The sequence below is a fragment of the Notolepis coatsorum genome (genome assembly GCF_963971535.1).
Source record: "Notolepis coatsorum genome assembly, chromosome: 5".
NCBI classification, from domain to species: Eukaryota; Metazoa; Chordata; class Actinopteri; order Aulopiformes; family Paralepididae; genus Notolepis; species Notolepis coatsorum.
This window is the reverse complement of record NC_140169.1, coordinates 147,788,793-147,805,249: the sequence shown is the minus strand read 5'-3', so window position 1 is coordinate 147,805,249 and position 16,457 is coordinate 147,788,793. Positions and strand designations below refer to the sequence as shown.

The window sequence follows — 16,457 nt, the reverse complement described above, 5'->3', positions numbered from 1 at the left end:
GTTGAGTGAGGGAAGATCTTGTGAACTCGAGACTAGACTGATGAGTCAATATGGTAATTAGAGACACAGACCCATTGATACTAACCCCTATTACTATAAAACCATGCTAAACACAGAAAAAAGCCATTTATAATGCATGTCCCCTTTAAATTATATTACAGTGTGATACATTTTTCTCATATCGTTAGCCTCATACGATAATTGCCTAAGTAATTTTTTGGCCAAATAGAGATTTCTGCCTAACTGTACTCTCCTCACACTGCTGCATCGCCCTGGCTTAGTGCCTATGTCCTCAGCCAATCAGAACGCTTGTTACGTTAAAAAATCCCCATCTGCCTAACTCACTCGTGTGACTTGTGCATTTTAACGTTACAAACATAGACGGCGATCGCATGACTTAGGCGAGCAGAACAGCTGCCTTAGTGTATGTACGAGGAAAAAATGCCTAAGTCACGACATTTTGTTTAAAAGTCACCTTATTTTGTTACGCATTGGTTGTGTTTTTGTATTTTTGCAAACTTGTTGATACACCTTGTGGAACTTATTTTCAAAATATAAATAAAAAACGTACACATTTGCTGAAATTTTTTTTTTTATTATTTTAGTTTTTTGATCAGTTGCAAAAAAACTTGATTTGTTCTTGGTTTTAAATTTTTTCAGGTCCGGACAAAAAAGGCCACCAGTTGTCTTGTGTGTGTCTCCATGGAGACCGAAAGCCCAATGAACGAAAAACCAACTTGGAGCGCTTCAAGGTAAAAACGAAAAACATGCGCAAAAAACAACCATGCGCCAGATTTTGCTGTATTTTTTAAAGTATTTTTCCTGTCTTGTGTTTTCAGAAAAAAGAAGTGAAGCTCTTGATCTGCACGGATGTGGCGGCCAGAGGTATCGACATCCACGGAGTTCCTTACGGTGAGGGTTAGGGTTAGATGTGGCGGCCAGAGGCATCGACATCCACGGAGTTCCTTACAGTGAGGGTTAGGGTTAGATGTGGCGGCCAGAGGCATCGACATCCACAGAGTTCCTTACGGTGAGGGTTAGGGTTAGATGTGGCGGCCAGAGGCATCGACATCCACGGAGTTCCTTACGGTGAGGGTTAGGGTTAGATGTGGCGGCCAGAGGCATCGACATCCACGGAGTTCCTTACGGTGAGGGTTAGGGTTAGATGTGGCGGCCAGAGGCATCGACATCCACGGAGTTCCTTACGGTGAGGGTTAGGGTTAGATGTGGCGGCCAGAGGCATCGACATCCACGGAGTTCCTTACGGTGAGGGTTAGGGTTAGATGTGGCGGCCAGAGGCATCGACATCCACGGAGTTCCTTACGTGAGGGTTAGGGTTAGATGTGGCGGCCAGAGGCATCGACATCCACAAAGTTCCTTACGGTGAGGGTTAGGGTTAGATGTGGCGGCCAGAGGTATCGACATCCACAGAGTTCCTTACGGTGAGGGTAAAATCAAAATCAAATGTATTTGTAAGGCCCGACAACACACGTTAATGTCCCCATGGGCCGGACACGTCTTCTTTAAACAAGTCAAGAAGAAACATAACAATAAGTCAAGAACAGAACAAGAGGGCGGTCAGGTGGCGTAACGGAGATTGCGTTCGTCACCAACCCCGCAGCGGCTGGATTCGCCTGTTCGAATCCAGCTCACAGCTCCGGGGTTGTCACCAGCTTGGCTGGCCGTTCACACTAATACAATTGGCAGTATTAGAGGGTGGGAGAAGCTGGCGGGGTGGGTCCGGGTCGTTGTAAACAGCGACTCCTACAGTTTGGTCGGGGCGCCTGCTAAGCGCGGATAGGATCTAAGGGGGGTAGTGTGATCCTTCCACACGCTACGCCCTCTCAGTGAGAATCCGCGCTGCCAGGTGAAAAGAAGCGGTTGATTGGCTGGACGTGTGTCGGAGGAAGCACGTGGTAGCCTCCACTCTCCCAGACCGACTGTGGGGGGTAGGTGCGCAGCGACCAGGAAGGGGATTGGGAATTGGCATAACGACTAACATTGGGATGGGAGAAAAATCGGAGGAAAAAGGAAAGAAAAAAAAAAAAACGGAGCAAGAACACCGTAAGGTCCAACAAATTTAAAATAAATGCAAATAAATGAAAGAATGCAAGCACTCCCAGACATACCCCACGCGAAGGTAAGGAAAAACTCACTAAAACCTAACAATAGGGAAAAATGCTCCACAGGCAGTGTGGAAGAGAGAAACCTTAGAAGGGCCATTCAAGGGGGGATCTCCCTTCTTAGATGTCGGTGATAGTAGTGTTGCAGACTAACAGTTGGTAAGCATGCACTCAAGTGTGTAGTGAAACACAGATGAGTGCATGCAATAGCAACTGAACATTTTGAAAGATTAAAGATAGAGCTGATAGCGAATCTATTTGAGGCACAGGGGCGAGGCAAAGAGGGTCGCGTCCTCCCCGTCTTAATCACGGGACGTTCAACACTCCGGTCATCGCTCCGAGACCGCTGGAGACAGGGAGACAGGAGGGCACGCAGAGAGGGTCACATCCTCCCGGCTTTCATTACGGGACGTCCGACACTCCGGTCAGCACTCCAGGACAGCAACTCACAGGGAGACAGGGAGACGGGACAGGCGTTAGACAGCTCGCGTGATTGTAGTGGGCGGACATAGCAATAGATACGAGTGGTAAGCATATATGTGAATAGAGTAGATATATGAAGTAAGCATATTATGTGAATAGAATAGAAGTACTTAACCCAGCAATGAAACCGCGTTGACAGGCCAGTTGACAAGGCCACGGACAGACGACGGTAAGTAGCTGATCCATGGCCTCGGTGGTGCATGTAGAGCAGTCACTGCAATCTTGGCCAAGACCCCGAGGCATCCATCACCTTAGTCAGCACTAGGAGACAGGCACTCAGAGAGATGGGGGAGGGGGGGGGTGGGGAGGAGTTAGAGTTCCCATGTTTGTGGTGCTGCAAAAAAGCAGACATGGGGAAAATAGACATCCTAACTAAACTAGACAGATTAATCTAAAGGTCAGTCCCCGACCAGGTGAGATCAGGGTAGGTTGAGGGTTAGGGTTAGATGTGGCGGCCAGAGGCATCGACATCCACAGAGTTACTTACGGTGAGCAGAAGAGTTAACCCTTTCACTGCCGCACTACCAAACGGTTAACCCTTTCACTGCGACAATACACAGAAGGTTAACCCTTTCACTGCCACACTACAGAAGGTTAACCGGTAGTGTGATGGTAAAGGGTTAACCTTCTGTAGTGTGGCAGTGAAAGGGTTAAAACACCGACACACGACCCGTTCGGGGGGAAACGCATGTCCTTCCATCTTGTCCAATTTAATCAAATATTTCACTTGTTTGGGAAGTATGTTTACGTGGTTAAGAGTCAGACACACAGTGGTCACTGCTCACACATTCCTAATAGTTGTGGAGTTCTGCAGCGGTTGGTTCTCCATGACTGGACTCTGAACGGGCCTTTACTCCTCTCGTGTGTTCTCTCCTCCCAGTGATCAACGTGACGCTACCGGACGAGAAGCTGAACTACGTCCACCGTATCGGCAGAGTGGGCAGAGCGGAGAGGTCAGTATCTAGCTGAGACTCTGTGGGGGGGGGGGGGGGGGGGGGGGGCTGTTGGTAGAGTGGGCAGAGCGGAGAGGTCAGTATCTAGCTGAGACTCTGTGGGGGGGGGGGGGGGGGACTGTTGGTAGAGTGGGCAGAGCGGAGAGGTCAGTATCTAGCTGAGACTGTGGGGGGGGGGGGGACTGTTGGTAGAGTGGGCAGAGCGGAGAGGTCAGTATCTAGCTGAGACTGTGGGGGGGGGGGGGGACTGTTGGTAGAGTGGGCAGAGCGGAGAGGTCAGTATCTAGCTGAGACTCTGTGGGGGGGGGGGGGGAACTGTTGGTAGAGTGGGCAGAGCAGAGAGGTCAGTATCTAGCTGAGACTCTGTGGGGGGGGGGGGGGACTGTTGGTAGAGTGGGCAGAGTGGAGAGGTCAGTATCTAGCTGAGACTCTGGGGGGGGGGGGGGGGGGGCTGTTGGTAGAGTGGGCAGAGTGGAGAGGTCAGTATCTAGCTGAGACTCTGGGGGGGGGGGGGGGGGGCTGTTGGTAGAGTGGGCAGAGCGGAGAGGTCAGTATCTAGCTGAGACTCTAGCTGAGACTCTGTGGGGGGGGGGGGGGGCTGTTGGTAGAGTGGGCAGAGCGGAGAGGTCAGTATCTAGCTGAGACTCTGTGGGGGGGGGGGGGGGCTGTTGGTAGAGTGGGCAGAGCGGAGATGTCAGTATCTAGCTGAGACTCTGTGGGGGGGGGGGGGGGGGGGGGCTGTTGGTAGAGTGGGCAGAGCGGAGAGGTCAGTATCTAGCTGAGACTCTATGGGGGGGGGGGGGGGCTGTTGGTAGAGTGGGCAGAGCGGAGAGGTCAGTATCTAGCTGAGACTCTGTGGGGGGGGGGGCTGTTGGTAGAGTGGGCAGAGCAGAGAGGTCAGTATCTAGCTGAGACTCTGTGGGGGGGGGGGGGGCTGTTGGTAGAGTGGGCAGAGCGGAGAGGTCAGTATCTAGCTGAGACTCTGTGGGGGGGGGGGGGGGGGGGCTGTTGGTAGAGTGGGCAGAGCGGAGAGGTCAGTATCTAGCTGAGACTCTGTGGGGGGGGGGGGGGGGGGCTGTTGGTAGAGTGGGCAGAGCGGAGAGGTCAGTATCTAGCTGAGACTCTGTGGGGGGGGGGGGGGCTGTTGGTAGAGTGGGCAGAGCGGAGAGGTCAGTATCTAGCTGAGACTCTGTGGGGGGGGGGGGCTGTTGGTAGAGTGGGCAGAGTGGAGAGGTCAGTATCTAGCTGAGACTCTGTGGGGGGGGGGGGGGGCTGTTGGTAGAGTGGGCAGAGCGGAGAGGTCAGTATCTAGCTGAGACTCTGTGGGGGGGGGGGGCTGTTGGTAGAGTGGGCAGAGCGGAGAGGTCAGTATCTAGCTGAGACTCTGTGTGGGGGGGGGGGGGCTGTTGGTAGAGTGGGCAGAGCGGAGAGGTCAGTATCTAGCTGAGACTCTGTGGGGGGGGGGGGGGGGCTGTTGGTAGAGTGGGCAGAGCGGAGAGGTCAGTATCTAGCTGAGACTCTGTGGGGGGGGGGGGGGGGGCTGTTGGTAGAGTGGGCAGAGCGGAGAGGTCAGTATCTAGCTGAGACTCTGTGTGGGGGGGGGGGGCTGTTGGTAGAGTGGGCAGAGTGGAGAGGTCAGTATCTAGCTGAGACTCTGTGGGGGGGGGGGGGGGCTGTTGGTAGAGTGGGCAGAGTGGAGAGGTCAGTATCTAGCTGAGACTCTGTGTGGGGGGGGGGGGGGGCTGTTGGTAGAGTGGGCAGAGCGGAGAGGTCAGTATCTAGCTGAGACTCTGTGGGGGGGGGGGGGGCTGTTGGTAGAGTGGGCAGAGTGGAGAGGTCAGTATCTAGCTGAGACTCTGTGGGGGGGGGGGGGGGCTGTTGGTAGAGTGGGCAGAGTGGAGAGGTCAGTATCTAGCTGAGACTCTGTGGGGGGGGGGGGGACTGTTGGTAGAGTGGGCAGAGCGGAGAGGTCAGTATCTAGCTGAGACTGTGTAGATTGATTGATTGATTGAAAACTTTATTAACAGATTGCAGAATGGGTACAATACAGTACGGCTCAATACACACAATTGTTAAGGGGATGCAGACCGTTTACATCACGGTCCCCCATTTTCAATTCATACTGACATTTATGACATACACAACATACAGATATACAGATATATATCATGACATTTATGACATACACAATATACAGATATATATCATGACATTTATGACATACAGGTATACAGTACTGTTACATTTGTGACCTACAAGATAGAAAATAGCAAATATATACATACGAGGGGGATGAAACTGTACATTAGGAGGGGGTGGGTGGGAGGGGGGGGGGACTATTGGTAGAGTGGGCAGAGCAGAGAGGTCAGCATCTACCTTGAACTACCTGTATATATATGTGTGGGGGGGGGAGGGACTATTGGTTTTAATTAGGGATGTCCGATATTGGCATTAAAATGTGATATCGGAAATTATCGGTATCGGTTTTCAAAAAATAAATAAAAAGAATTACATTTATTTAACCTTTATTTACCCAGGCAAGCAAGTAAGAACAAATTCTGATTTTATTTATTGTCAAAAGTATGCATAATGTTGTGTTAATTCCACAACAAGAGATAAGTAAGGGATAATGTATGGCTAGGAGGTCATTGTCGCAAAATAATTGACCGACACGGAGTTTAAAATACCGAGGCGCCGCGCCGAGGTGTTTTAAACGGAGTGAAGGTCAATTATTTTGCGACAATGACCGAGTAGGCTATACATTATCCCGCTTATTACATGGCTAACTTACTAACAATATACCTAATTCATTTGACAAATCGCAGTTGTTCTGTGGCTCTGTCAGCCCAAATAAAGTGATTATTATTATCGCGCGGGCAGCAGCTCTGTTCTGGCTCCGCTGTGTTCGGGCTCCGCTCAGCGCTCCGCCCCCTGTCATCGCCGGCAGCAGTGTGTGTCAGTGGGCTTGATTGCCAACAGCTGCGCTCTGCGGTCATTATTGAAAAATCTGCGGTCATTATCGAAAAATAATGACCGCAGTCGGGGGCTGTTGACCAATCACAAGCAAGCATTTCGGCGAATGTGAAAACGCCATGTAATAAGTAATGTTAATTACCTGAAATTATTCAGTTTTTTTGGGGGGGAAACCCTGCATATATCGCTATCGGTTGATATCGGTATCGGAAATTAAGAGTTGGACAATATCGGTATATCGGTATAAAAGCCAATATGGAACATCCCTAGTTTGAATGGTTGCTCTGCTCTCCACCTTGCAGGATGGGACTGGCCATCTCCCTGGTGGCTATGGAGAAAGAGAAGGTAGGCTTAACAGTAACTCAATTACAATGGACTTTTAGTTATATTAAACCTATAAAAAGTATTAAATTACACTGGACATTTATGTATTACGAATTTACAACATATAATAATTCTATAACAATAACAGAATTACACTGGATTTATTTATTTGTTTGCACATACATCTATCTACACTGTGTGTGTGTGTGTGTGTGTGTGTGTGGTGTGTGTGTGGGTGGTGTGTATAGGTGTGGTACCATGTCTGTGCCAACAGAGGCAGAGGATGTTACAACACCAGGCTGAAGGAGGACGGAGGCTGCACCATCTGGTACAACGAGAAGGAGGTGAAGACACTCACTCACTCACTCACTCACTCAGACATACTTCACCCAATTGAGGTCGTAGGTCAATCTGATTGATATAGCACCATCCCTCTAATTCAGCAGAGTACCTTTCAATTGGTAGCATTCATCTTTCTGGGTAAATGCAGGCATTAAAGCGTTCCGTCTTGGGACGGATATCCGTCCATTTGATTTGGAGATTCCGTCATTTGATTTGGAGTCGTGACGGATTTTAACCTGAGCCAATCAGAGGCGTCAAATATCCTTTTTTCCCCTACCGCGGCCGCACCAAACAGTCATTTGCGAGCAATCGGCAAATTCTCAGGCAAATGCAACCAACCAGAAGGCGAGATTGTTCTGAGTTTACAGCCCTTTCACCCGCCTCCGCTGTGCTCAGCACCAATGGGAAGCGCCCATTTTGAGACTCTCTAGCGTCTAGCTCTACTCGCGAGTAAACTTGACTCATCAACACCATGCGGCAACTTTTTACGAGACCGTAAGTTCATTTGACTTATTCTAGTCTAAAGAAACATATATATTACTATTGCTATTGATAAATCTAGGTAACGTGAATGCCACAAAACGAATGCCTTTTGTTAATCAGAACGTTATTTACGCGACAAGCAGTGTGTTGTTGTCGTTGTTGTTGTTGTTGGTGGTGTTTCGTGTGTGTGCTTGCGCCGCTCGCTTTCTGATAAATGTATGAATGTTGATAAATCTAGATAACGTTAATGCCACAAAACGAATGACTTTGTTAATCAGAACGTTATTTGCGGTATCAATTGTTTTTAAGCTCAATAAACGTCTTTCTCCCATTTGTCCGGGAGATCTCTGGGTAACAGTACTGTATATTTGCATATCATATATGTCACAAATGTAACATTACTATATACCTGTATGTCATGTATGTCACTATGAATTGAAAACGGGGGACCCTGATGTAAACAAGACGAACGTCTTTCTCTGGTCTGCATCCCCTTAACAATTGTGTGTATTGAGCTGTACTGTATTGTACCCATTCTGCAATCTGTTAAATATTGATTGATTGTTATTAACAGATTGCAGAATGGGTACAGTACAGCTCAATACACACAATTGTTAAGGGGATGCAGACCAGAGAAAGACTTTCGTCTTGTTTACATCAGGGTCCCCCATTTTCAGTTCATCATAACATATATGACACACATGACATACAGATAGACAATACTGCTACATCTATACATTTATGACATACCAGATTTACAAATACAGTAGCCTATTGTTTGTTTGTGATACAAAAATAGTCTAAAAAGAGTATATACATTTGACGAAGAAACTGTACATTGGAGGTGGTTGGGTGGGATGGGGGGGGGGTTGTAACTATACATTGGATTATCGACAAAACCTTACTTGGTCCCAAGAAGAGGGTCTCGTGTATTAAATAAAGTTTTCATTCATTCATTCACTCTGGATCTTGTAAATCCAGTAGCAATACACACAATTGTTAAGGGGATGTAGACCAGAGAAAGGCGTTTGTCTTGTTTACATCATCAGGGTCCCCCATTTTCAATTCATAGTGACATTTATGACATACACAACATACACATGACATCATGACATTTATGACATAGGGACATACATGCCTTACAGGTATATAGTAATAGTACTGTTACATTTGTCACATATACGATATGCAAATATACAGTACTGTTACCCAGAGATCCTAACAGTAAATATATACATATGATGAGGAGGAGACTGTACATTAGGAGGGGGTGAGTGAGTGGGTGGTAAATAAATATATACAAACGGTGGGGAGGAGACTGTCCATTGTTGTTGTGGCATAATTGCGAAACGTGTTTAGTCCCTTGTTTGTATGATAACAAGCCATTTAGTTCATGGTTCAAAGTGGGGAGGGGTGCTAGCTCGCCATCAATCAGAAGCTAGCCACAAGACTTGCATTCACGCTCTCCAGCACACAACAGTAGGGTCTCTATAGTCACAGTCAGGACAGTAGGCTCGCTCTACAAGTAGGCTCCCTTAAAACGCTAACGCTATAAAAAAAAAAATACAGTAGAGGTTAAAATAAGAATATGACTTGGCCAGAAAAAAAGTACCCCCCCACCCCCCCCCCCCCCCCCCCCCCCCCCCCGAGAGGAAGCGATAGTCCTGTGTTACTGACGCATACTGGCAAAACATGTCCTAATAAGCTAGACCCTCCTCCCATCATGCAAGAAGGCTGTGTAGGGTATTGGTCTAGTGAGCTGAGATTTTAGCCAATGTTCGCTCCAAATCAGGGCTTAACCCTTTCACTACCACACTACAGACGGTTAACCTTTCACTACCACACTACAGAAGGTTAACCCTTTCACTACCACACTACAGAAGGTTAACCCTTTCACTACCACACTACAGACGGTTAACCTTTTACTACCACACTACAGACGGTTAACCTTTTACTACCACACTACAGAAGGTTAACCCTTTCACTACCACACTACATATGGTTAACCTTTTCACTACCACACTACAGAAGGTTAACCCTTTCACTACCACACTACAGACGGTTAACCTTTCACTACCACACTACAGAAGGTTAAACCTTTCACTACCACACTACATAACTTAACCTAGCCATTTTATTTGGATCATCATCATTCCAATATATTCAGGTGTTAAATTTCATTTTCAAAATGGCTAGGTTAAGTTATGAAAGCTGGAGGGAAAACAACATTGTATTTGAAGTTACTGCACTTTGCCTGTACATTACCTGTATAATTATTTAAGGGAACTGTGCAGCAGAGTGCAGTATCTGCTTTTTGGGGGTTAATTAAAATAATTATGTCATATTTTTGTATGCCTAAAGATTACTTCATTAATACATGTTAAATCTGGGTACTATCATCTATCTACCTATAACACATTTTGGATGGCAAGTCAAAACACTTTAAAGCCATTTTTCACTGTTTGGAAGTTACTGCGGTCTGCCTGGTTTTTGAGTGTGATTTTGTAGTTACTGCAGTTTTTAAAACCCCATATCTCCAAAACTGAGCGACATTAACATCTGAAACTTGGTCACAAGATAAAACATTTATTGACAAGTTCAATTTCACTCATAACTCAATTCTGACTTTTTTTGAGTTACTGCGGTCTGCCTTGACAGGGCACTATAGTCCCCCCATCGGGGCTGGTCTCCAACGGTACCGCTGCTGCTTCAGCTGTGCCCTTCGAACGTGTCAAAACCGGCGCCGTTGGAGGGTTTTTCTTTCCACTCTTTTTCTTATCATTAGTATCCATGTTGAGTCTTTCTGTCTTTTGATATAGTTAGTAGAAGATCTTATCAATACATACGATGTGGTCTAATCTCTTTTGGTATTGTTCAAATAAGGTTTTTAAACTAAATTAACGTTGACGGGAGCGGAGCTATAACCAAACGCGTATCGCTTCACATTGCGTTCAAACCGCAAGTCACCTTTTTGTTTTTAATCACTTCCTCGTTTCACTTTCTCTCTTATTCCCTCTCCTCCTTTCTTCTTCTTCCCCACAGCTCCTGTCGGACATTGAGGAACATCTGAAGTGCACCATCACTCAGTGTGAGCCAGACATCAAGGTACCTCTGGACGACTTTGATGGGAAGGTGACCTACGGCAAGCGCAAGGCTCTGGGAGGTACGTGTCATACGAGACCTTAACCCTAACCCATACGAGAGAGGGAGAGACCCTAACCCATACGAGAGAGGGAGAGACCCTAACCCTAACCCATACGAGAGAGGGAGAGACGAGATAGAATTTACTATATTCATGTGGTGGGTTATGGTTAGGCTCTGGGAGGTACGTGTCATACGAGACATTAACCCTAACCCATACGAGAGAGGGAGAGACCCTAACCCTAACCCATACGAGAGAGGGAGAGACGAGAGAGAATTTACTATATTCACGTGGTGGGTTATGGTTATGGTTAGGCTCTGGGAGGTACATGTCATACGAGAGAGGGAGAGACCAGAGAGAATTTACTATATTCATGTGGTGGGTTATGGTTAGGGTTAGGCTCTGGGAGGTACGTGTCATACGAGAGAGGGAGAGACCAGAGAGAGTTTACTATATTCATGTGGTGGGTTAGGGTTAGGCTCTGGGAGGTACGTGTCATACGAGAGAGGGAGAGACCAGAGAGAGTTTACTATATTCATGTGGCGGCCATTTTGCTCTTATGTCACGCTCGGTTGGTATTCCTTTCCACCCCAATGGAGAGAAGAGGGAAACATATTCATTCCAACAGCCATCAGACTTTATAATGCATCACTGTGCCTCAATGAGCACAGGGTGACCGTACTATCTGCCTGTACTTTTTACTTTTAGACCGACATAGTGCAATTTTACACTTACTGTATATTCTGGATATGTTTACTGTATATTTTATATACTAATAGAATGTAACATAGGAAATGTATATCCCGGACCATATTTTATATTTTATTCTTAGGCTTATTTTTATTCTTATTCGTGACTTTTTAGTTTTTGTCTAATTACCTAAATGTTTACTGTTTAGTTTACTGTGAGCAATTTGTAGCGCCAAATTCCCCTCTTGATGAATATTGATTTGATTTGATTTGATATTTTTTATTTTCGTGTCTTACATACAGATGTATGCCCAGCCCATATGGGCTTACAAGACACATAACAATAAGTATATAATAATATACTTTACCAATTACTTAACAAATGACATAGACCAAGATGGCCATAAAAAAAAGAAAAATACAAGAAAATACAATAAAACGTAATATACCACAAGCTGTACTCAATGTAAATAAACAGAAAAACAAGGTGGATTCAAATACAATTATATAGGATACAGTGTGTTTTGTCTCAGGTGCCATGCCTTCTCCAAAAATCCTGCAAAACCGAAGATGTCCTCCACAAAAAAACAACTCAACATACAGCTCTCAGACTGCCAAAACAAATCTGGGTTTACAATTTGAATTTTTTTCAAATAAAGCCCTCCTCAAAGTGGTGTACAAAGGGCAATAAAAAACAAAATGATATTCATCCTCCACCACTCCCAGATCACACAGAACACACAACCGCTCCTCCTCAGGTTTACCCTGGAATCTACCCACTTCCAGAGCCAATGGCAGGGTGCCAGACCTCAGCTGGGCACACAGAGACCTCCGTCTTCTCTTTAAGTTTAACATTACATAAGGTTCAGTAAAATACTCATTTTTAATTGCAATATATTTTCTAAGTTTAGGTTTTTTCAAAATCTCCACCTTCCACTTATCCTGATGGATTGTTGATAATTTTGTTTTAATTATGTGAACCTTACACTGCAAATTGTTCATAAAAATCATACTCAAGTCAGTAGAAGAAAAAATCATAGACATCTCTCTTGACCAGGGATGACCGTGTGCTCTGTCCCAATTAAAAATCTTTTTAGTCACCCTGCCATTTGGCAGCTGGACCAGGCGGTTCCATAACCTCACCATTTCACCTTTTTGCTTGACCAAGCAAGAATCCCACCCCATGTCCCCTTCTATAGCCCCTTTTGGTGTGTATTTATGGACTCCTAAAAAGTATCTTATGGCCCGGTTCTGGATCGCATTACATTCAGGAGCATCATCAAAACCCCATACTCCAGCAGCATAAAACAAAACAGAACCCACCATTGAATCAAATAATTGTGTATATGTTGAAAACCCAAGGTCAGTGCACACTTTCATTTTACTCAACTCAATTTTATAAAGTATTTATATTCTATTCTATTATATGTATATCTGTATATATCCCTTACCTACTCTTACTAGTTATATCACTGGCCAGTATGGCTTACTACCATAGCGTCTTTATAACTATCACTGTACATAATAATCATGTAACATTCATCAAGTTAGCATATTTACTCGGTAGTACTCACTTATATATATATTCCACTATATATAAATATCTTGTATATTGTTAACCCTTTCACTACCACACTACAGAACCGTCTGTAGTGTGGTAGTGAAAGGTTAACCTGTAGTGTGGTAGTGAAAGGGTTAACCATTGTTGTGTGGCAGTGAAAAGGGTTAACCTTCTGTAGTATCGCAGTGAAAGGGTTAACCATTTGGTTGTGTGGTAGTGAAAGGGTTAATAATAATAAACTTTATTTGTATAGCACCTTTCATACAAGAATTGCAGTGCTTCATAGCAGTAAAAGAAATACACATTTGTCACAAAAGAAATTGCAGAATTGACGAAAGTGGAGACATACAATAATCACAGTGTTGTAATGAGTCTGTGCATAAGAGGTAGTAAGTAGAATTAGCATAGAACTGACTTTGACGGGAAGTGCATACAAATAGGCAAAATAAAAATAGTGCAGCCAAAATACTGATAATTTGTGTCTTCTATATTATCTTTACAGTGTTGTTTTATTATCCAAAATATCAACATTTGAAGAGTTTGCCTCCCTGATATCATTTAAATGCCTTAACAAAGAGATGTTACACTGTCTTTTGAATATATTTAGCGAGTTGGCTTCCCTGATGTTTTTGCGCAGTTTTACAAAGGCTGCATCACCGATCTTCTTTTGGCTGTTTCTGGGAGCCTCTAGTAGTCCAGCAGCTGATCTTGCTAGCATGTAAAGTAGCTAAGACTGGACTAATGTGCTCTCTCTTTTTGGTTCTAGTTAGCAGTCGTGCTGCAGAGTTTCGGATGAGCTGAAGTCTCTCTGTAGTTTTCTTAGGGAGACCTGTGAAAAGTGCATTACAGTAGTCTAACCGGCTAGATATGAATGCCTGAATTGCATTTTACTGTTACCTTTGCACTCTGGTTGGATGCCAACTTTTTGTTGTTGATGTCGATCGGTAGAGTCGTTTCTCGGCACAATCCATGCTGTTCCTCAATGCTAGCACCAGCTAGTTAGCGACAAACCAATGCAAAGTCAGTGGGGTCAAGCTCCTGTCTGTACAAGCTGACTGAAGCTCACTGAAATCTACTTTGCGTCAGGCTTGTACAGACAGAAGCTTGACCCCATTGACTTTGCATTGGTTTGTCGCTAACGAGCTGGAGCTAGCATGAGGAGCAGCATGCACTGTGCTGAGTGAGGATTCTACCAATCGACAATATTATTTGGTAAATAGCAAATGGAGCTATAGAGGGTTCCAAAAAAATTAGAACCACCCCTTGAATTATAATATGTTATTTCATGTGATCCCATGTGCAGTGACTGTGTGTAGATGGGAGTTGGCCTAATGAATTGTGTTATGTTGTGTTTAATTGTGTTGATGTTTTCATTTCTGCTAAATAAGTATGTACCGTACATTTTGTTTGGTTTGGTAAACATTGCACTATGAACAGTCTATATGTGTGTAGGGGCCGGTACAATAAGGGTTTCCTTCTTCCGGCCATGGAATTTAGTGGATCATATTAAGTGAACTGTATGTACTGAAGACACTGTTGGACTGTAACAATTCCATGTACGAATAAATAGAAATGATGATGATGACCTGTGTGTTGACCTCTCCCCTCTAGGTGGTAACTACAAGGGTCACGTGGACGTGCTGGCCCCCACGGTCCAGGAGCTGGCCAATCTGGAGAGAGACGCCCAGTCCTCCTTCCTCCAACTGGGATACATGCCCAACCAGCTGTTCAAAGCTTACTGAGCCATGACCCCTGAACCCTGACCCCCGACCCCCAGCACTCACACACTTCACTCTGAAGCAGAATATCTGGGCAAACGGGAGTATTTTATGTTATACAGTGTTTATTATTTGGTTTTCCGTTTTCTTTTCCAGGTTGCATTTCTGTCACTGCGATGTGACGCCAACCCATAATATTAGACCCAAGTGAGCCTCATTAGAACCAGTGTAGGCGGTTTCACTGGAATTCTGTTGCTAGGGAACCGTTTGGACCCATATGTCAACTACTGTCGACTATTGCATTAGCTAACATTGCAACAGGAAATAAACTTGGGTCCTTTCTGAATGTTATTGTTGTCATAGAAACCGTCTAATAGTGGATCGACGAGTGGACAGTTATAGGGATCGTTCTCGTTTTTTGCAACCCTAGCTCTATTTGCTACTTGCCACTGATGTTGTTAGTCTTTTCACAGCACAATCCATGCTGTTCCTCATACTAGCTCCGGATAGTTAGCCACAAACTAATGCAAAGTCAAGCTTCTGTCCTGTACTGAAGCTCACTGAAGTGTACAGTAGTTTGTGTTTCACCGTGCAGTAGATTTCAGTATGATTCAGTCAGCTTGTACAGAAGGGAGCTTTATCAAATGAATCAACATCATTGGCAAACTCTTCTACAATCTGAACCCCTGGAAAAAGGCCCCTAACGGCTGTTCAGGTCCGTATTTAATTCCCCCCTTCAGCGTTCCAGGTTCTTACCATAAGGAAAGCTAATCTCGTCTGTGTTCAGCCAGTCGACCTGTTGAAGAAAGTCATTTTCCCTTTACATGTGTTCAGGATAATGGATTTCCTCCCTCGTCTGAAGAATTAAAACTCAACTGTCATAACTTTTCATACAGATGGTATTTAATAGTATAATACAATACAGATGGTATTTAATTATAGAATATACCAGCTTTGCAAGCGGAGAAACCTGACATCTAACGGTGACATTAAAAGCAACTGCTGATTCCTGCTATTATGAGTTTGTTGAGTCTTAATAAGCTTGGAGGTGATTCAGCTAAATTCAGTTGTTAATTTTCCTTATGAAGGAATGAACCTTAAAATGTTTTTGATTTGATCTACTAGGCAGATGCTTTGTTTCCTAAAATAAAACTATTGAATGAGCTTAATTTTCCATGTGTTTTTATTTATTATATATATATATTATATGTATACAGTATATGTATAATATTACCAATGGGGCATACAGAGCCATACAGATTCTAATATTAACAGTCAATATTTCTCAATGTTTGATATGTTCATCATTTGCCTTAATTGTAGCATGTATTTCATTTTACCAGTTTGTACAGCATTTTTTAATCAACATTAATATTCCTGATCACATAAGGTTGTCCTGTGAGGTTAAACAGTATATTTTGCCTTTCCCCTTCACAAATGTTCCCATAGATGTTTACTATATGTATATTTACCGCATATGTATATATTATATATATATCCATATCTGTCTGAATATACCTGCATATAATCCTTCTATATACTATACCTAATTATACACCTGCATATAACTCTGTATGACAGCGTCCATGGGGGCCTATTGTGAATCAATGTGATGGTCCTTGACATGAAAAAGGTTGAAAACCACTGGGCTAAATCAATGTGGTTG

The 16,457-nt window shown here is 44.5% G+C and overlaps 1 protein-coding gene across 1 annotated transcript in view; it reads left to right on the top strand.

Moving 5' to 3' along the window:
• ddx1 (DEAD (Asp-Glu-Ala-Asp) box helicase 1) overlaps positions 1-15,955 on the top strand; it is a 90,042-nt gene extending 74,087 nt beyond the window's left edge. Inside the window, exons 20-26 of the mRNA XM_084315205.1 lie at positions 661-752; positions 840-912; positions 3,487-3,559; positions 6,835-6,877; positions 7,105-7,200; positions 10,724-10,844; positions 14,685-15,955. Of these exons, the coding sequence (XP_084171331.1) occupies positions 661-752; positions 840-912; positions 3,487-3,559; positions 6,835-6,877; positions 7,105-7,200; positions 10,724-10,844; positions 14,685-14,815 (629 nt within the window). The 3' untranslated portion in view covers positions 14,816-15,955. The remainder of the gene's footprint in view (positions 1-660; positions 753-839; positions 913-3,486; positions 3,560-6,834; positions 6,878-7,104; positions 7,201-10,723; positions 10,845-14,684) is intronic.
• The last annotated feature ends 502 nt before the right edge of the window (positions 15,956-16,457 follow it).